Source organism: Leptonychotes weddellii, chromosome 13 (genome assembly GCF_054177405.1).
Source record: "Leptonychotes weddellii isolate Sample4059 chromosome 13, ASM5417740v2, whole genome shotgun sequence".
NCBI classification, from domain to species: Eukaryota; Metazoa; Chordata; class Mammalia; order Carnivora; family Phocidae; genus Leptonychotes; species Leptonychotes weddellii.
This window is the reverse complement of record NC_138381.1, coordinates 24,791,553-24,812,588: the sequence shown is the minus strand read 5'-3', so window position 1 is coordinate 24,812,588 and position 21,036 is coordinate 24,791,553. Positions and strand designations below refer to the sequence as shown.

The 21,036-nt window shown below is 47.6% G+C and overlaps 1 protein-coding gene across 1 annotated transcript in view; it reads right to left on the bottom strand.

Annotated features, from left to right (window-relative positions):
- LOXHD1 (lipoxygenase homology PLAT domains 1) overlaps nucleotides 1–21,036 on the bottom strand; it is a 135,735-nt gene that overhangs the window by 95,587 nt on the left and 19,112 nt on the right. The window contains exon 5 of the mRNA XM_081802530.1: nucleotides 3,458–3,556. Within this exon, the coding sequence (XP_081658656.1) occupies nucleotides 3,458–3,556 (99 nt within the window). The remainder of the gene's footprint in view (nucleotides 1–3,457; nucleotides 3,557–21,036) is intronic.

Genomic DNA, 21,036 nt, shown 5'->3' with positions numbered 1-21,036 from the left:
CATTTTGAACTGCAACCATTCAAACATATAGAAAGTAGTATAAGAAACCCATATGCCCACCACCAGATTTCAGAGGCAGAACAGGTGCTAACACTCTGCCTAATTGGCTCAGACCTTTCTTTTTTAAAGACGAGATAACAGGTAGGTCTAAAGTCTCACTGGCCACCCGACTCTCCTACTCCCTACCGCAAATAAACCCCACCCACAAGTGACCTGTATCGTCTCCGTGAATTTTGGTTCGCAGGTGGATGTATTCATAGAGAAAATGTACTATTTTTTGCATGTTTTAGAATTTACAAGAATAACATCACAGTGCATATCTCTCTGTCTCAGGTTCGTCATCCACACAGCGGGGATGCGAACAGCACCATTGCATAGGGTCCGCTGTGAGGATGAACTGAATTGGTCCCCACGAGGTGGCGGCCTGAGCTAAGTGCTGTGTTCATGATGTGCTTCACGTATTTTGGGAATACGTTGTAAAATTTATACCAGTTCAGAATTTTCACATCTTCCAGGTTAATTGTTCCTTTCATCATTGTCTGATATATTTTTTATTTCTAACAGAGTGTTTTTGCCTTAAAGTTTAATTTGACCGATAATAATACAGCTATGCCACCTTCTTCTGTGTTGTTGATATGCTCCTGATAGACATCATTGCATTCTATTTATTTTCAGCCCTTCTGCATCCCATGCTTAAGCTGGATTTTATTTCTTTTCATTTAATATGAGAATACCTCTCCTTTAACTGATGAGTTTAGTTTATTTCTATTTATTGTGATTATTTGTACATTTATTTTATTTTTTATTATTAGCCATACTTTTTCTTTGCTTCTCTTTCCTCATTTCCTGCCTTCTATTGGATTGATTGAGGCTTTATTCCCTTTTATTCCCTCTACTGGTTTAGAAGTTACACATTTCTTATGGGGGGGGTTACTTTTACAATTTTAATATGCATACTTGACTTATTGAAGTCTAAAGTTCATCAATACCTATACTCTCCTGCCGCTTGGGGATGAGCTGTGACCAAGAACTTAATTATATTTTAACTTTCATTATTTACCTTCCTTCTCAAAGATGATCGTGTTCTAGTATTTTGGGTCCACATTTTCTCATGCCCTGATGATAGTTATTATTAATATTGTTTACTATAGTCAATGCTTGCTTAGCTTTGTTACATCAATATCAATATTTTCCTCAATTATTTTCTTGCTTCACCTTTCTTGTGGGTATGATTTCTTTTTTCTTAAAGTATATTCTTCAGCAGCTGTTTAAGTATAGGTCTATGAGTGGTAAACCCTATTTTTCTTTGATTGTGTGGCAATTCACTAATTTTGCCCTCACTCTGGAATGATAGCCGAGCTGGACACAGAATTCTAGACTGATATATATTCTTGCTCAGAACATTAAATCTATTATTCCATGAACTTATGACCTTGTATAAGTAGCTGATAGGAATTTACTATCCTTCTAATTGGTTTTGTAGAAGATAATCTGCCAAATCTGGTTACCTTTAAGATCTTTCTCTTTGCCTTTGGTTTCCCCACAATGTATCTAAATGTGGATTTGTTTTCCTTTATCCTGCTCAGTGACTCCTTCTGTTACTTTAGTCTGAAAATTCATATCTTTGCTCAATTTTGAAGAAGTTTCAGCCATTATCTTTTCAAGTATTTTCTTTCACCTATTCTATTCTCTATTGGAACTCCTGTTCAACATCTATCAGAACTTATTCTGTCCTTCATGAATCATGACCTCTCATTTGTATTTTCCTCTTCATGTCTCTGCTCTGAGTATTTTGTTCATATTTGTGTTACAGTTCATAAGTCTCTATTCAGTGGTTTCTAATTGTGTTGTTTAACACATGCGTTAAGTGTTTATATTTAGTAACTATATTTTCATTTCCTATATTTCTGTTTTATATACTTTTCATGGTGCCTTGTTGTTTTCTTCAATTGTTTTGTTCATGTCTGTAGTCCATTTAAACATATTTAAACTATAGCTTTTCTCAGATTACTCTATTATCTGAAAATTTTTAAAAGATTTTATATATTTATTTGACAGAGAAAGACACGGGGAGAGAGGGAACACAAGCAGGGGGAGTGGGAGAGGGAGAAGCAGGCTTCCCGCCGAGCAGGGAGCCCGACCGATGTGGGGCTTGATCCCAGGACCCTGGGACCATGACCTGAGCCGAAGGCAGACACTTAATGACTAAGCCACCCAGGTGCCCCTATTATCTGAAATTCTTGAGCATTTACTCTTACTGACTGTTGTGTCCACTGATGTTTAGTCATGGGGGATTATGTCCTCGAGTGTTTTGTAGTTTTGGAAAGTGAACTCATCTCCAGTACCTTATCTTTGGGAATCTCATGCAGTCTTGCAAATGCTTCTGCAAGCACCAAAGGTATTACTGGCATGGAGCCAATTTCTGTGCTTGGGGGAGGGGAGGTCCCCAAACCACACTTGTAGTGTAAAATCAGACGTCAAGCCCACATGAGTGTGAGCAGAAGGTATCAATTTCTCAACAACTCTGTCTTTTTAATCTAGAGCTCTTGCGGAGATAAGGTTATTGTACTGATAAGCAAACTTTTTCCTGACCTTTTTCGCTGAAGATGTTCCTGTGAACCTTCAGGGCTCCTGGCTTTACCTGTGGTTCTAATTTTGCCTATCTTGCTTCATGCAGGACACAATCTTATTTTCTGACCCCAAATGGGTACGGAAATCTATCCTGTAGATTGTTGAACATGAAAGCTCCCTCCTTCCAAATGCCATAGCATCAATTCATACCTAATACTTTGGTTTTGAGTTCCCTCTTCATTTCTGGCACCTGGAGATCTCTTTTTTCGTTAAACTCAGCAGCGCATTTTGAATTCTTTAATACATTGCATCCAAAATTCGGATCTCAGTAGCTTTTCTGACTCCTGTGTTATTTCATTAACTTCGAGGAAGCAGGAGAGAACCACCTGTCTCAGTTCTACTGGCCTGAATGTCCTCCCAATACTTGTGGCCATGCTTTTGTCTTCAGTTCTTGCTTCACCTATGAAGACAAGTCTAATTATCTATCCCTGGCTCCATTCTACTCTGCACCAAACCACTGCACTGAATCAGGCCATGCCCAGCCACATTCAAAATACAACGCAAGATGGCCATGGAGCTTAAGGAGATAGAGAAAGTAAGAATGAGTGTCTTGGTGATGTAAAGCTTGGGTCTGTTCATAGTCTCGGATGAAGGACAAGTGTAAATAGACCGCAGACCCCACACCGTATTCTGAAAACACATCACACGCATAGATTTTACAAGATGGGCACCTGGCTGCCCAGGGAAGGCCATGAACAACCACGCCGCAAGCAGAATTGCAGCTCAACAGAGGAGACTGGAGCTGCCTTCCCCTGCCAGGCGTGGGGGGGAACAGCCCACCTAAGAAGCAGAACTGGGCACAGCTTGGGAAGAAAGGATTTCTTACCTGTGTCTCCATACTCTCCAAAGATATTGATGAACACGTCAGCATCGGTCCCCGCACCAATGACATCACCAGTGTACACCCTGACTTCATACTTGTTACCTGGGAAGGAGGAGAGAGAAAGCCTCGGCTCATTAGGATCCCGAAGAGAGAAGAACAAAGGCCCCAAGGTAGCTACCACAGCACCCACCCTTCCCTCCAACAGAGCCTGAGGTCTCACCATTGCTGTCAAGAACACAGCAAGAAACAAGCTGCCTGACACTGGTTCCAAATGGTCATTGCCAGTATCCATGCGTATCAAGTTAAGGCACCGCACACCTTAAACTTAGACAGTGTTACATGTCAGTTATAGCTCAATAAAGCTGGAAAGAAAAGTCAAATGGTCATTGCTAAACGGTGCGCACAGCGTAAATCAGGTAGAGGGAACTTCTGTTTTTATCTACTAACATGCTGCCTTGGGATACAGGAATCAGCCCCAATCCAGATGCCACACTGAACCAGACCACCAGCCCATCTCCCCTGGATATTGAAATGCTTCTTACTGGGCCCACTGCACATCTACTCTGCCCTCTCCAATCTGTTCTCCACACTTCATCACAGTGTAAAAATTCACTGGGGAAAATACATTCTGCAAATGAAAATCAAATTTATATGTAAATTATCAGGGCCATAACCAGTGCAAAAACTAGAGCACTGAGAGTAGCCAGCAAATGCATGCTTAGTGGTTACCTTACTTAAAGATCTGTATTGCTTCCTGTATCTTTCCCCTATTCGCAGAACCCCATGCACTGTAACCTCCAAATGCCTCAGCCCTGGCCATGGCCTTGCGGGGGGATGGGGCTCAATGTAAACTACACAACAGGCTGAGCTCTGCCTAGGTCTCCCCAGCTGGAGCCTGCCTTAGAGTGAAGGAGCGATGGACAGGGGTTGCTGTGTGGTGCAGGAAGGAAGACTCCTCTAGACTTTCTTTGGGTGCTAACAATTCCAAGGGCTGAGGCGATTTTCCCTTCCCTTTCCCCTTCCTTCAATGACTTTTTATTTTTTATGTAGGAGAATTTTGTTCAGATTTCTTATGCCCAATATGTGAAGTTCATAAAAATTACGGGTGTTTCAGTAACTCAAAAAGGTATCTGTAACCCCATGTTTATTGCAGCATTATTTACAATAGCCAAGACATGGAAAAAGCTAAGTGTCCAGCAATGGAAGAATAGATAAAGAAGTATACACACTCACACACACGCACACAAACATACATAAATATATAATTGAATATTATTCAGCCACAAAAAAGAAGGGAATCTTGACATTTGCAATAACATGGATGGACCCTGAGGGCATCATGCTAACTAAAATAGGCCAGTCACAGAAAGACAGATACAGCACGATTCCACTGATAATGTGGAATCCAAAAAACAAACAACAAAAAACCCACAAAAACACCCCGAAAAATCCCCCAAACCAAAACAAAACAACCCCAAACCCATAGATACAGAGAACAGATTGGTGGTTGCCAGAAGTGGGGTATAGGGAGTATACAAAATGGGTCAAAAGGTACAAACCTTTGGTTATAAGATAAATAAGTCATGGGCGCCTGGGTGGCTCAGTTGGTTGAGCGACTGCCTTCGGCTCAGGTCATGATCCTGGAGTCCCGGGATCGAGTCCCGCATCGGGCTCCCTGCTCGGCAGGGAGCCTGCTTCTGCCTCTGACCCTCCCCCCTCTCATGTGCTCTCTGTCTCTCTCATTCTCTCTGTCTCAAATAAATAAATAAAATCTTTAAAAAAAAAAAAAAGATAAATAAATCATGACCCGTAATGTACAGCATGGCAACTATAGTTAATAATACTGTACTGCGTATCTGAAAGGTGCTGAGAGAGTAGATCTTAAAAGTTCTTATCACAAGAAAAAAATGTGTCATTATATGGTGATGGATGTTAACTAGACTTTTTATGATGCTCATTTCTCAATAGATACACATACCAAATCATTATTTTGTACACCTGAAACTAATATAATGTTTTATGTCAATTATACCTCAATAAAAATAAATTGGAACTGTTTTAATTGAGGCCCAGAGTTCCATGCCCTCTGCCTGCCCACCTCCTCCCTAGGGCCTTTCCTAATGTCCTAGCCCCCAGGGGCTTTCTCCTCTGCATTCCTTGGCTCTGCCATGTTGTCTGTGTCAATGATTTCCAAGTTTACCATCTATCGCCTTGCATGGTTAGCTGTTTACTGCAGGTGAGACTTCCAAGTTCTTCAAGAATTTAAAAAAGGTCTGGGGCAGTACCTCCTTCTCATGTATAGCCCCCCAAAACAGCCCCTAGCACACTTTGCTGAGCACATACTAGAGTCTCACTAAGTATGTCAGAAAGCAACTTGATTCACATTTCCTAAAGCTCAAAGTCCCAGGGAAGTCACTCAGGGCAAAGGAGTGAGGTGGGGGAGATAAGGAGAAAACTTAATTTCACCCAGTCCCTATCTTGAATCCTGCCCAGCAGCTGCCATCTAGAGATGACATGATGCAGAATGTTGCAGGGCGCCCACAGAGGACACCCCCACATATCCACAGCCCTGAAGCCCGATCTTCAACCTGCTGAGAACCTGAGCCGGGAAGGAACAATTCTCTCCTTGAACCTCACTCGGTGAGGTTCCTCCAATTCTTGTCCCCTCCAATTCTTGTCCCCAACCAAAGAGTTCCCAAATTCCCACCCCACTTTCTTCCCCATGAAGACCCTCTGAGATGGGAGACAGAACCAGGGTCTTTTTTTTTTTTTTAAAGATTTTATATATTTATTTGACAGAGAGAGAGACAGCGAGAGAGGGAACACAGCAGAGAAGTGGGAGAGGGAGAAGCAGGCTTCCCGCTGAGCAGGGAGCCCAATGCGAGGCTCGATCCCAGGACCCTGGGATCATGACCTGAGCTGAAGGCAGACACTTAGCGACTGAGCCACCCAGGTGCCCCCAGAACCAGGGTCTTCAGAAGAACCCCTAGGTCAATGACTTGAAGTCTGAGCCACATTCAGGCTACCTGGGGAGCTTGCCGACCAGGCAGGTTTCCAGCCTGCCCTCCTTCCCCAAAGATCCTGTGACATATCTGTGGAGGACCAGGAGGGCCCTGGCCGGTCCAGCAGCCCCTGCTCCTGATCATCTTCCAAGTCGCAGAGGCCTCTGGCTGTGGGCTGTTCTTTCCTCCTCTGAGAACCCTTCATTTGGGTTCACATCCTTTCTCAGCTCCAGTCTGGGGCTTACTTCACACAGAGGCAAGTCCCCTCTGCAGGGTGACAAGATGCCCAGGGCCCCCTTGGCTGGTGATGCCAGGGTGAGGTGTGGGCTGGGGGAGGCCCTAAAGGCCACTGCTGAGTATTAGTCAGTCAGAGAGGGCGACAGGACTCCAGAAAGAATGGGGCACAGTGCAGCAGGAGGAAAGGATGAGGGGGGCTGGGGAGCCCTTGGGGAAGGAGCAGCAGACACTCTGCATCATTCCAGAAGGCAGAATTGGACTTAGCACTTGAATTATAAAGAAGAATATTTTAGCTCACCAAAAGAAACGTTTTCTAGTAGCTAGGGCTATCCAACAAAGGCATGGGATGCCCTTGGGGGAAGTTAGTTTCCCATCCCTAGAGACATCTAAGCAGTCACTTTGTGACGAGCACACTGGTGGAGAGCCATCTGTCAGGGAGGCTGTAAAGAAAATGCCAGAGGTGAAAGAATGTGAGAACACTAAGGGTCCTTCTCAGTCTACAATTCCATGACATCTGACCAGGAAAGGCAGGCTGCAGACTAGAGAGGGAAGCCAAGAGATGGCGGGGGTGGGGGGGGGGTGGGGCAGCTCTCAGAGGACAGGGGAGGTACCCGAGGCCGGTGCAGGCAGGCCTGGGGAACAGGAGCCCACACAGAGCTTTGGGAACACAAAGCATCCCCATGCCAGGAAAGACCAGAGAGGCAGGCATCAGGGCTGAAATGAGGCCACGTAGGAGACAAGGGTGGAAGGAGCTTCCAGAACCTTCCAGCTGAGGTGGACAAGGGGCCCAAGCCCAGGGGTCAGAAAATCAGATGAACAGAATGCAGGAGAAAGTCAGTTCTGGGATAAGGTTGGACCGTTCTCTAACCTCTGCAGAACTCTCTATGGCAAGATGGGGCCCTGGGTTTTCGTGTGGTTGGCTGGGTGAGGAGCAGGACCCCCTGTGCCAGATGACCTCCTATCAAATTGAGGAGAGGCTGAGAACAGCAGCAGGGTGGGCAAGCATACCTCACAAAACTGTTCTCTAAAACGCCCCGAAGAGAGACAATGAGGCTTATTATATTACTGTTCTCCCGGCTTTTCTTCCACATTTCCTCTCCAAGCAGAACCCCATCCTATCTGATGTGCCATTTTCCAAACAAGGCCTAGGGCCCCACGCCAACCCTAAATTGTGATAAAGTGCATATACTGTTGAGAGAGCACAACGGGATAAAAGCAGGGCTTCATTCTCTCATGGCTGGCTGACTCAGCACAGTGCATCCGGCCTTACTCCCAAGTGGTCATGAGAGCCCCCCACTTTCCCGTGATCAGGATTTCAATGAGCACAAACTTGCCATTCTGGTCACAAGTGGGTTTGTGTATGTTGAATTCACCCCTTAGATCTAGTGATCCGCGTGAGAGCAAAATGTCCGCATGTGAAATGTGGCTGCCTCCCTGGTGAAAGGACCGGCCAGGGGGGAAGGTCCCAGGCCAGGAAAAATCCCTGCTCCAAAGGCCATAAGGGAACAAGGGGGGCCAGAGAAAGCAGATGAGAGCAAAGAGTTCAAAGAGGATGGCCGGGGCTGGCCCACCTTCTAGGACAAAGAATACAAAACGGTCACCCCGGCCTTGCAGCTCATGAGGCCCCTGCATGTCCTTGATGTCATCTGAACCATACAACGGCCACACGATACAGGCAGGACAGATACTGTTGACATTCTCATTTACAGATTAGGAAACGGAGGCTCAGGGGGCAAGGCGTCTTGCCCGGGGCCACACAACTGCTAAATGATGCAAGAGGGGCTCAAAGCCAGGTCTCTTTTCTCTGAAGCTAGGGCTCTTTCTAGAATGCGTCTGGGTCTCTCATTCTCTATGCCAAGGGGTAGGCACATTTTTTCTGTAAAGTGCCAGAGAGTAAATATTTCAGGCCTTGCAGGCCACCTGATCTCTACTGCAAGGACTCGACTTCTGCAGGGGTATCATGAAGGCAGCCATGCGCAATACGGTAGTCCCCCCGCCCCCTTACCTGCAGGACTACGGCGGAGATCCCGAGTGGATGCCTGCGACCCTGGAGCGCACCCAACCCTACAGAAACTAGGTTTTTTCCTATACATAGAGATTACTAATAATGTTACAACAACTGCAATAATATGCTGTAATAAAAGTGGTGTGAGTATGGTCTCCCTCTCTCAAAATTCCTTCCTGTACTAGGCTCACCCCTCTGGAGATGATGGGAGAGGACAAATGCCTGCATGATCACCACGTGAAGAGAACGACGCAGGCTCCGGGACTCGCCTTCCGACCGCCGGTCACAAACAGGTGCCTCTGCTCTGGAGGCGGACTGACCTCCTGAAACCGCGCACGCACGGCGCGCAGCGTAGGACTACGTAAGCAAGTGGGCGTGGCCTTGTGCCAATGAACTTTATTTATGGACTTCATAGAACTTTATTGAACTTCATAGAACTCTCCTGTGTCATCAGATATTATTCGTGGTTGATTTCTTTTCAGCCGTGAAAAAGTGTAAACATCTCTGTTCGCTCCAGGTCCTCACAAAACTATACCTAGTCGGCCCGCAGCCTCTATGTAGACGGCCACCCGCTGCCCCAAGCTGTCTTGTGCTTTCGGGCACTGTTCTGTGTTTCTCGGCAGGGGACTGCAGGCAACTCTCTGCTCGGTGGCCTGGAATGGGAGCGGAAGTGCTTGGTGCAGGGGTGGCCAGCCTGCTGGTCGCAGGGTGATCGCAGCACACTCATCACTAGCTAAGCAGCTCAAGGCTCTGAAGACTGGGGAACTGTTGCCCTTTTTCTGTGGGGCTGGAGGGGGTGAGAAGGACCATGTCCTGTGCCCAGTGTGGGCACGGAGGGCCAGCTTTCCCTGCCCCTACAATGCTGGGTGACTGGGCTGAGCTCAACGTTCCCCTGAGTGCAGTGGAGTATGGGGGCCTGGGCTGGGGTTTCCTGAAGGTGGGGACAGATGGCAGCATCAGTTCTGCAACCTCAGGCATTGTGCCTTCACCTCCTTGCCTGGCTGAGACTGAACAAGGAGCAGAGATGGAAAGAGAGGGTGAAGGTCAGGTTGGAGGAGGAACTAGCAAGTTCACTGACCTTCCTGAGCAAGCATGGGACCAATAGGGCCTAGTGATGGATCACAGGAATGGTTGCCCAAGACAGTTCTACCGTTGGCCTGTGGTTTAATCAATGCTATAACATTTTCCCTTGAACTGATTTCTCTCTGGCCTTTTATGAGTAACCATTAGCTCACAGGGTGCCTTTCTACAAATTAGAAAAAGTCTCCCTTCCTCAAGACACTTTACTGCCATCTGTTGGATAATTGTCATAATAGATACACAAACCTACAACCTCTATGATGTGAAAAGTGTCTCCTTACATAGTCTCAGTTGTGCAGTGCACAACCTGCGTATCTGAACGCAGCAACACTACCTTTCAGAGAGTGGTTGCCTTTCCCTGAAGGTCAGTGAGAGCTCAAAGAAGCCGAAGTAGTTTGAGCATTGATCTGAACAATATACAATAAGGGAAATAGACCAGAGATTAAGGTAATCCCAGGGTACCTTCCAGAGCCAAACAGAACTGAGTTGGGGTACTGCAGGGATGGCATAAGTTGCAGCTTAAAGACAGGTGGCCGCCTTAAGGCCACAGCTTAGGGTTGTCTGTGCCCTGCTTGCCCTGCCCAGGGGATCCACCAACCGAGCCTTGCCCCCTCTTTCCTCTGCAGGCTGCATGGCAGAGGCACAGCCCTGCTCCCTCTGAACAGGAACCATGTCCCCTGTGGGCCAACCGGAAGCTGCCTGTGTGGGCTTCCAGAAAAGGCAGGCATGGCAGGCCCGAGCTGCCGCCTGCGCCTGGTGCGCTAGCCTCCCCCACAGCCTCGCCTGCGCTGTCTGGAACAGTAAGCACACAGCAGCGACAGGACACATCTGAGAGAGCCACCTTGGGTGGCGGGGGGGCGGGGGGAGGCACAGCCACGAGTGGGCCGCATCCCCCAGATCTCGCTGCCGAGCCGGGCTGAGCCGGCTTGTCACGTTCCCGATGACAGAAGTCAAGCAAATGCCCGGAAACGAAGCCTCGGTCCCGCTTGCCAAGGAAGGGACCCTCCCACACCCAACGTGATCTGAGCCTCCCAGCCGCTCACGTGGCCCGGGCTTTTTTAGGAAGCAGGGAATCATGAATGAAGTGCTGCTGCGTTGACGCACGGTGTTTCTTTCCCTAGCCTCGCGCATTCTCAGGTCCTGCGTGGTTAGAACGCGGCTTCATTCACTCGGGGCCGGTGAGAGGTGGCGAGGGGGGGCAGGGGGCTGGCGGGACTTGACTTCGGCCCAGCCCCACCCGAGTCCACAGCTGCTCCCTGGCACCCGTCACTTCCGCTCAGCCCGAGCCAGCCGCTGCAGAAGCGGGATCTCACCCGCGCCGCGGAGGAGGACACGGAACCGAGCGAGAGACACCGGCGGGACTGCCCTGGGGGTGGGGGCCGGCGGAATGTTCTCCCCCAGCCACGGAAGGCGCCCTCCCCGACTCCTTGCGCCTGCGCGGGTGCGGGGAGGAGTGTCCCTGGACCCCGGAAGACCCAGCGCGGGGAGCTGGGTCACAGCCCCTGAGCAGTGAAGGTCCTCCCAGGTCCAGAGACTCGAGTCTACCTCCCCCCTTGCTGCCCCCAAAAGGTTTCCTCTTCCTTCCCTCTGGTCCAGAGGTCCACATCTCTCACCCAGAGTCACCCGATTCTTCAATGAGGACTTGGAACTCCTCTGCTTTCTCGAGAATTGCCTCAACCTTGCCGCCCCTACAGACACACGCACTTACCAAAGTGGTAAGAGCCTCTGATGCTTACTGAGGACTGACATGGCCCGTCACACCTCTTTCTCCTGTAATCCTCACGATGGCAGACCCTATTACTACTGCGGTCACCACTCGCTGAGAAAGCATTAGAAGCAGCAGGTTAAGAAACCTGATCAAGTTCCCACAGTTAGAAAGGGTGAAGCCCAGATTTGGACTCAAGAGGTCCAGGCAGGAAGATTCTCTCTTGGCTGTCACTGCGCCCACCCTGCCAGGTCTAGCTTAGAGCCCACCTCCCAAGCCCGCGGTGCTCCACTTTAGAACTCTCCAGGCGTCTATCACTTATTTGGCACCTAACAGGTGCTCAAGCACATGCTGAGCCTGGTTACGCAAGGACATTAAAACATCGCTCAGTCATAAACGGTTGCTCCTGGGTGGTAATCAAGAAAAACAACTCTGTCCCTTGTTTCACTGCCAAATCATAGATAGCTAGTATCCTTGCCTCGGACACTGTGATGTAAGCCTGATGTTATCAGGTGCTGAAAGACTATGGAGTAGGTAGGCTTTCACTCCTTTTAGCTCATTGTGCGCACGCCCTCATCCAATTCATTGCCAAGCCCCAGAGAGCCATTTCCACATGTCCCTCAGACACTCATCTCCCTTGGCTCTCACCCCCGTTGCTCTGCTATGCAGTACCCTTCCTTTCCACCTGCACACCCCAGCAATCTCGGCTCTATTTCTCACCTTTCCACCCCAGACTCCACTCCACTGCTGGGAAACCAGCACTTCTCGTCCCCTGCTGGAGGAACCAGAACGCCACACAGCCTTCCTGGAGGGCGGGTGAGTAATACCTGTCAGAAGGCTTACCATTCTACAAGCCCCTTGAACTAACAATTCAATCACTGTGCATAACAATTCATTTATATTAGGAAATAATTGTGTTCATAAATGACCTATAAAAATGTCTATCACAGCATATCACAGCATCGTTAATAACGAAAAATTGAGAACAACCTAAAAATATCCAAAATGGGCAATTGTTGGGGTGAATTACGATATTCGCCCATGTGGCCATTTAAAATAATGGTTTAGAAGATTGTTCAATGTTATTATATGATATTAAGTGAAAAAACCTGGTTACAAAGTTGACTGAAATACAATACCACTTTTAATCAGTATGTAGTGTTTAATATATTCATACATAAAAAAGAAAAGGAAGGAAATTCAAAATGTTAACAGCAGTATCGCCAGGGCTCTCCTACACAGCTATTAAGTTCAAGGCTCTGGGTTTACTCTTGGGTCTATCACTTCTATCTGTGCAAATTACCTAACCTCTCTGTGCCTTAGTTTGCTTCACCTGTAAAATGGGAATAATAATAATAAATCCGTCATGACAGTGTTGTGAAGATTAGATAGATAGATAGAGATTAGAACAATGTCTGACATTGAGTGAGTGCCCAATAAAAATTAGCTATTATCATTTTGGGGGTATGGGATTATGGAAGATTTTATTCATCTTCTTGCTTATTTGTACTTTTGACAATTTTTACAATAGCCATACTTTTTCCCCTGTAATTGAAAACTAAGGATTGAAGTCACCTAAAGCCAACACTTGAATAAGTCACGCCCTCTGTAGTCCAGAAGGAGCCGTTGAGAACCACCAGTCTGTAAGACACACCTAAGGAAAATCCATGCACTTGATAGATGACCGTACACGAACTGGCTTTGGTACCAGAAACCTTTGAGCTTGCTGCTCAGGGCAGCTAGGAGGCTAGAGGGAGGGTTGAGGACTGGACTAAGGAAGAGAAAAGACAGAGGTAGGGGCCCACCAAATAGACATCCAGCCCCGGGTAGGTGGGAACCCTTTCTCTGACACCCCCGCACCACTCTGGCCAACACTTGGGAGCTCAGGGGAAGGGTCCAGCAGGAAACCACTGGTGGCTGGAATGGACACCCACAGCTGGATCATTGCCAAGGCAATGTCTGTATTATAAGTTCCAATTTTCCTGCATACAAAATGCAGCTCTGAGAAAGTGCTCTCCACAAATAGGAAAAAAAAAAAAAAAAAGGTTATTATAAACACCTATTTGAAAACCTCATTCTGTTTGGAAGCCTAGCAAACTCCTTCCCAACTAGGAAGTCTCAATTGGGCATCACCTCCTCTATGAAGCCCTCCTGATTCCTCCTTCCTCTATGCTTCCATTGGTCTAGGTCATTCCCTATTTAGAACATTCTGTCTTTTTGCACTGATTATTTACTGGCTTGACTCTCTTCCTTTTAGTCTCTAAGTTCCTAGAGAGAAAGACCTGTACATATTTACCCTGAGCAAAGGATCTGGTACATAAAAGATTCCCCAAAGTGCCCATTGAAACACTGAATGACATTGGAAGAGCACAAGGTGGCATCTGGAGCCCAGGGCACTAGCTCTGCCCACACTGGGTGACCAAGAGCCAGTGGCTTAACTTCCTGAGGCTTCTGTTTTCTCATCGACAAAATGGAGGAAGAGTTGATAAGGTCCCTTCTGGTCCTGAAATTCTCTGATATTCCTCACTGAGGCCTCATTGGAAACTGTTCTCTGCTTCCCACTCTTTCCGGAGATGATTTTCTGCAACGTTAGGTGGGAGCAGATGGGGTGGGCGGGGAGCTGCTGCGAAGTTCAGAGGAGGAGAGCGCTGCTCCGCCCCCCCCCACCCCGCCCGAAACCCTCACGGCTCTGGCCCACCTCCAGAGGGTTTGAGGGAACAATGACTCCCAAGCAGCATCCACAGCAAATAGAGCTCAGAGGACTCTGGGTAATGTTTGAGCTGGGTTAAGGGGAAACATCAGGGAGAAGGAAAAGGGTGTGGAAGAGAGGTTCTCCCTGCAGGCTTCCACTGAAATCAAGGTCATGAGCCTATTTCCAGTTGTCTAGATGAGCCTGGTGGATTCTAGAGGGGATCCTGGCACTCAGTGGCTCCAAAGTCCTACCTGATTCTGAAAGGCCAGAATCTTGGGTCTGTGCATCTCAGAGTCAGAATAGGCCAGGATGTAGGGGAAGAAGAAGGGAAAACATCAGGATCATAACAAGCAGCACCACCTCAATACTGGTGTCATTTACTGAGCACTTACTCTGTGGCCAGCAATGTGTTAAGTGTTTACGTTCATTTCCCCCGATGAATCAGCTCAACCACTTGATGAAGTGGGAATTCACGCTATCCCCACTTTACAGATGAAGAGATAGAGGCACAGAGCGTAAGACATCTGCTCCTGCTTACCCAACAAGTGGAGTGGCAGAGCCAGGTCTGGGCGGCAGAGAATGGGGGTCTGGGACCTTGCTCACGGTGGAGAGATGGGCACTATGCAGGAGAATGCTAAGTATGGGAGGGGGTAAAATGAGAAAAAAGTATCCACAGCAGAAGGGAGGACACCAAAAGCCAGTTTCCTCTGCCCCATGGAGGAGGGCTAGCCCTAGACCCATCCTTCTCTCTTTGGTTAACTCTATTAATCCTAAAAAGACCCTGAGAAACCACCCACAGAGGAAGAAGCTGAGGATAGGAGTGGAACTGAGATCTGCCCTGGGTCTCATCACTGTTGGTGGCAAAGCCAGAACTAGAACTCAGGGTTTATAGTCCCTTGTGCTTTCTGACCCAGAGAGCTATATTTTAAAGTCAATGATTTGATTACTCGGTGGTATCATCCTATAAAATGTGGGAGTAAGTCAGGGCTGCTGGTTTATTTGGCAGAGCCCTCATGATGGGTGCTTTCTGCCTCCATCAGCCAGGCTGCTTGCATGCTGTGTTTGCTTTTGCACTAGGCAGTTCTCTGGCAGGCCCATCATAATCCGCCGCAGGTCAGCGAAATTTGCACATGCCCTGAAAATGTTAATCGCGATTCCTTTCTTGTCCAATCCCTTCTTCAAATGCACCGTGGGCACTGTGCCCAGCACGGTCTTGCCAAGACCGGGTGCACATCTGGAGCCATGTGATAATCACTATGCCGCACACTGTGGGCCGTAATGAAATTATAACCCAGTTGCCTGATGAAATCACTGGGAGTGGAAACAATGCTTATGCTGGACAAACACAATCCCATTTCTACCTATTCCCTGGCCTCTAAGCAGCTTTCAGCCCCAGCATTAGCTGTCCCATTTGCTACAACATGAAGGAGAAGGAGAAGAAGGAGAAGGAGAAGAAGAAGAAGAAGGAGGAGGAGGAGGAGGAGAAGAAGAAGAAGAAAAGAAGAAGAAGAGAAGAAGAAGAAGAGGAGGAGGAGGAGGAGGAGGAGAAGAAGAAGAAGAAGGAAGAAGAAGAAGAAGAAGAAAAGAAGAAGAAGAAGAAGAAAAGAGGAGGAAGAAGAAGAAGAAAAGAAGAAGAAGAAGAGGAAGAAAGGAGAAAGAGAAGAAGAAAGAAGAAAGAGAAGAAGAAGAAGAAAGAGGAGGAAGAGGAGGAAGAAGAAAAAAAAGAAAGGAAGGAAGGAGGAAGGGGGGAAGGAAGGGGGAGGAAGCCAGACTAGGAGTCTGGACGAAAAGGTCATCTGCCCCTCCCAACCTCCCAACCACCTGCATGCTCCTGGCCCACCTGCCCAAGCCGATGCTACTTCCACAAGCAGCCCCTCAGTCTCTTTGGGGCATAGCACAATACTGGCTGCAGCCATATTTACTATTAACCCACCAAAGAAGATAAATGCTCCTTAGGGAAAAGGTTGTCCCAAAGGAAGCCTAGGGTACAGGCTCAGCTGGGAGAAGGGGAGGGGCAGGACCCACTTCCAACCCAGCCCTTCTGAAAGCGAGGGCCTCCTCTGCTGCCACCAAGGCCTGGGTCTGAAACATCGATAAGCTGTTGTGCCTGCTTTCCGACAGCCCTGGGGTGTGAACAGCCCCCAGGCCAGCTGGAACTCAGCTCTTGGCTTCCGAGGCCTGTCGCATTGCCAAGTTGGCAGAACTTTCCCCAAGCAATGTGGTGTGGGCTCAGTACTAATTTAAGCCACGTGATCAACTCAGCGATTTTTAAGGTGGGAGGGTTTGTGGGTTGGTGCTGGGCTGAGGACAATTACTTGGCCAGAAAGCAGGAAGTGACATCATATTAGCAGTGAGAAAGCCAGGCAAGGTCTGTCCTAAACAGGTCTGGCCCACTCCAGCCTCAGAGATGTGTCCTGAGCCTCCCTGGGGCCAGAGGGATGGGCAGCCCTGTGCTCTCAGCCCATGCAACTCTGCACTGTACTCACAATCACACCTGCATGCTGGGCCCCAGGAATGTCACACCAGAAGTAACAACATCAAGGTTCGGGGAGTGAATTCAGGGGGTGGGAGACCTGGAGCCAGGGAAGGGAGACAAGGAGACATTTAGCTAGCAGAATACCAGAAGAAAGCCAGTGCTACAAAGGACCTAAGAGAACATCTAGTCCAACCTTCTGGTAAGATGAAGAAGCAGCCCAGAGGGGACCAGTAACCTGCCTAAGGCACACAGTAATCAAAGGGCAAGACTAGAAGCCAGTTATCTGCCCCCCACTCCCTCATAGAGCTCTTCCCACCCATCTCTGCTGCTGGTCTTCATTAGTGGTGTGTCTACACATGATCCCCCACCAACCACCACACACACATACACACACACACACACACACACACGAGCCTGTTTTTTACTAATCTCCCTCAAGCCCCTGAGTCCCAGTGGCCAAGTTGGCAGGTAGGGAGACCCCAGAGAAACCTGAGCTTGGCTGGAGAGCCCAGAGAGACACATATTCAGCAGTTAGCACCCAAAGAGGCCAACAGCAGTCCCTTTGATATGGGGTGTCTCAGCCGTTTATCCATCTTAAAACACCAGGGTGGGTTACAACCCACCCCATCAGCCACAGTGGCTACTTCTGGCCATGAATTGGCCGGATCATGTCTGAATCTCAGGGAGAAGGCTGAAAAGTTTCCCCTCCCTGCCCATGAGATTCTCTACACATCCCTGACTGCAGCTGGGAAGGGGGGACTCCTGAGAATCCACTTCTGTGTATGGCTCAGACGTCAATTTCTCCAGGGTTTGAAGGGGGAGAACGCAAGGTGAGGGGGTAGGCAAAGCTTTCCGGAGAGGCCGGGGCTTTACCCCCAGCAGGGCTTGGGTAGCATGGGGAAAACTGAAGCACAGGATGAAGGAGAGCATGCAAGGGGGAAAGGCGCTGGCTCTGACGTTTCCTCTCACCCTGAAATATGTTTTGTTGACAGCCTTCTCTCTAACCGACTTGACGCAGAAGTCTGGGAGCAAGGGTAACCCTTCCAGGCAGTGGTCAGGCAGGACTCTGGGGCTCTTGGGTTCTTGTGGGGCTTGATGGGACAGGGCCTGAGCCCCAGAAACTTCTGTCAGCAGTCTGGCTTCCACGCCACCATCAGGGAGCAGGTGGGGAGAGAATGTCTCATCCTCAAACCCATTTCCTATGGGTCCCTTGAAACTTCCTCATGGTTTATGAGTGCTGGAAAGAACAGCTTTCAGAGCCACCGTCTGCCAGACACTGGAGCCAACACAATCTGAGCAAACAAGTTGAGAAATGGGAGCTGCTGGTCTGGGACTAAGAAACAGAGGGAGAGGTGGGAGGTGGTCTATGCATGCTCACCTTGACCCTGATATAGGTGTAAAGTGGGGATAATAATAGACCTCACCTCTGAGAGGCACTGTGGATTTGTACAGTGTATGCATATGAAGACATCAGACTATAGAAACATTTTGTCCAAAGGTCACATAGCTAGAAGGTAGTATTTTGGGGATTTGAACCTAAGACTCTTATGTCTTGAGACATGGAGCTCTGAACCATGTGATGCCCTCCCCTCTCCTTGAGCGTAGCTCATACTGTGGTAGTCTGTGTCCTCAATGGACTGCAAGCAACTGGAGTGTCCGGACCATATCCTTACCCCAGACCCAGCATTTAAGAGCAGCTCAGGGAGTGGAGGGGTATGACCCATGATAGCTGCTAATGGCGATGCTTCAGCTCAAGGCCTGGGAGACTGTGCTGAGATTCTGGTCAGAGGCCTTCAGTGTACAGATGTCAAGGTAGCTACTGTGCCCCTCTGGGTTCTAAGTTGTCAAAAGGGGAAGCCATTCTAGACAGAAATCCTCTAGGAAGAGAGTCAGACATCCATGGCAATGAGGGGATGCCAAGAGGCAGATGGCGGGATGGAAAATTCACTACAATTCTGGAGCAATTCGATAGCCAAGACTGTATTCCCAGGGATAGTCAATGCAGACATGCTGAACGAGCAGCTGCCAGCCTTCCACAGGCCCCAGAATGTGCCAGGACCCCTGACACCCACTCTAAGAGGGAGACGAGCATAGAGATGGCTGCTAACTCCCTAGTAGGGTGCATGTATGTCTGATTATTAATCAGGAGGTGTGATGTCTCCTGGACCATTCGACTAAGATGTGGAGGGGAGCCAGCCAAAAATGGGACACCCACTCCTGCTGACTCACGTGGGAATGAGTCAGGAGAATCCAGGTTGTTTCTCCAGAAGCCTTGAAGTCCTGGGCAAGAATTGAGGACTTGGGGTGGAGACAGCATTTTCATCTTTTCTTCCAGGGGAATAAGAGCCCTTTGACTGCAAAGTCAGTGTGGTGTATTGTCACTGTGGTGTATTGGGTTAATGGAAAGGCGGGATTGGTTATAAGAAGCAGGACATCAAGGGAGCCTGAATATCCAATCTTAAAAGAAAACAACAAAATTGGAAGTCTTACGCATCATGATTTCTGAACTTCCTACAAAGCTACAATAATCAAAACAGTTCAGTACTGACTTAAGAGCAGACATTTGGGTCAATGAGAAGAATAGTGAACCCAGAAATAAGCCCTTGTGTATATGGTCAAGTGATATTTGACAAGGGTGCCAAAACCATTCAATGGGGATGGGGCAGTCTTTACAACAAATGATGCTAGGAAAACTGGATCTCCACATGCAAAAAAAAAAAAAAAAAAAACACCCAAAATTGGACCTTTATTTCATTCCCTATACAAAAATTAACTAAAAATGGATCAATGGTTTAAAAGTAAGAGGTAAAATTATAACACTTTTAGAAGAAAACATGGGACAAAATCTTCATGATATTGGGTATGGCGATGATTGTTGGATGTGACACCAAAAGCACAAGCAACAAAAGAAAAAATAATAAATTGGACTTTGTAAAAATTAAAAACTGTTGTGCATCAACACAGCTCTTTTCAACAGAGTGAAAAAGCAACCCATGGAATGGGAGAAAATATTTGTAAATCAATCACACCAGCTCAGAAGTTAATATCCACAAATCCATTCTGGATGGACCCCTACAATTCAATAATGAGAGCAAACAACCCAATTTTAAAATAGGCAGAGGACTTGAATGGACATTTCTCCAAAGAAAATGTACAAATGACCCATAAGCACAAGAAGAGATGCTTGACATCAGTAATCATGGTTATTATTTAAAAACAACAACAACAGAAAATAAAGCATCGGTGAGTATGTAGAGAAACTGGAACCCTCATGCATTGTTAGTGGGAACGTGAAATGATGTAGCTACTGTAGAAAACAGTATGGCAGTTTCTCAAAAAGTTAAACATAGAGTTACTACCTGATCCAGTAATTCCACTGCTGGGTCTGTACCCAAAAGAAATGAAAGCAGGAATTTGAATAGCTATTTGTACACCAACATTCATAGCGTTATTTATAATAGCCAAAAGATAGAAACAACCCCAATGTCCGTCAACTGCTGAATGGGTAAATAAAACAGGGTCTAGGCATATAATGGACTATTATTCAGCCCTACAAAGAAATGAAGTTCCTGGGCGCCTGGGTGGCTCAGTTGGTTAAGCGACTGCCTTCGGCTCAGGTCATGATCCCAGGGTCCTGGGATCGAGTCCCACATCGGGCTCCCTGCTCTGCGGGGAGCCTGCTTCTCCCTCTCCCACTCCCCCTGCTTGTGTTCCTGCTCTCGCTGTCTCTGTCTCTGTCAAATAAATAAATAAAATCTTTAAAAAAAAGAAATGAAGTTCCTACACATGCTGTGACATGGGTGGACCTTGAGGACATTATGCTAAAGTAAAATAAGCCAGTCACAAAAGAACAAATAGTCTATGAATCCACTTATATAAGATCCCTAAGGAGTCAAATTTATAGAGACAGAGGGTAGAGCAGAGGTTCCCTGGAGCTGGAGGAAATGGGAACAGGGAGTCATTATTTTATGGGGACAGAGTTTCAGTTGGGGAAGATGAAGAAGTTCTGGAGGTGGATGGTGGTGATGGTCACACAACATTGTGGATTTACTTAATGCCACTGAATGAGACATTTAAAAATGGTTAAGAAAGTGAATTTTTTTTTTTAAAGATTTTATTTATTTATTTGAGACAGAATGAGAGAGAGCACATGAGAGGGGGGAGGGTCAGAGGGAGAAGCAGGCTCCCTGCCGAGCAGGGAGCCCGATGCGGGACTCGATCCCGGGACTCCAGGATCATGACCTGAGCCGAAGGCAGTCGCCCAACCAACTGAGCCACCCAGGTGCCCAAGAAAGTGAATTTTATATATGTTTTACCACAATAATAATTTTAAAAAGAAGTAGGTTGATGGAGTCAGGGAGGCCTGTGCACTCTGTTCTGAGGAG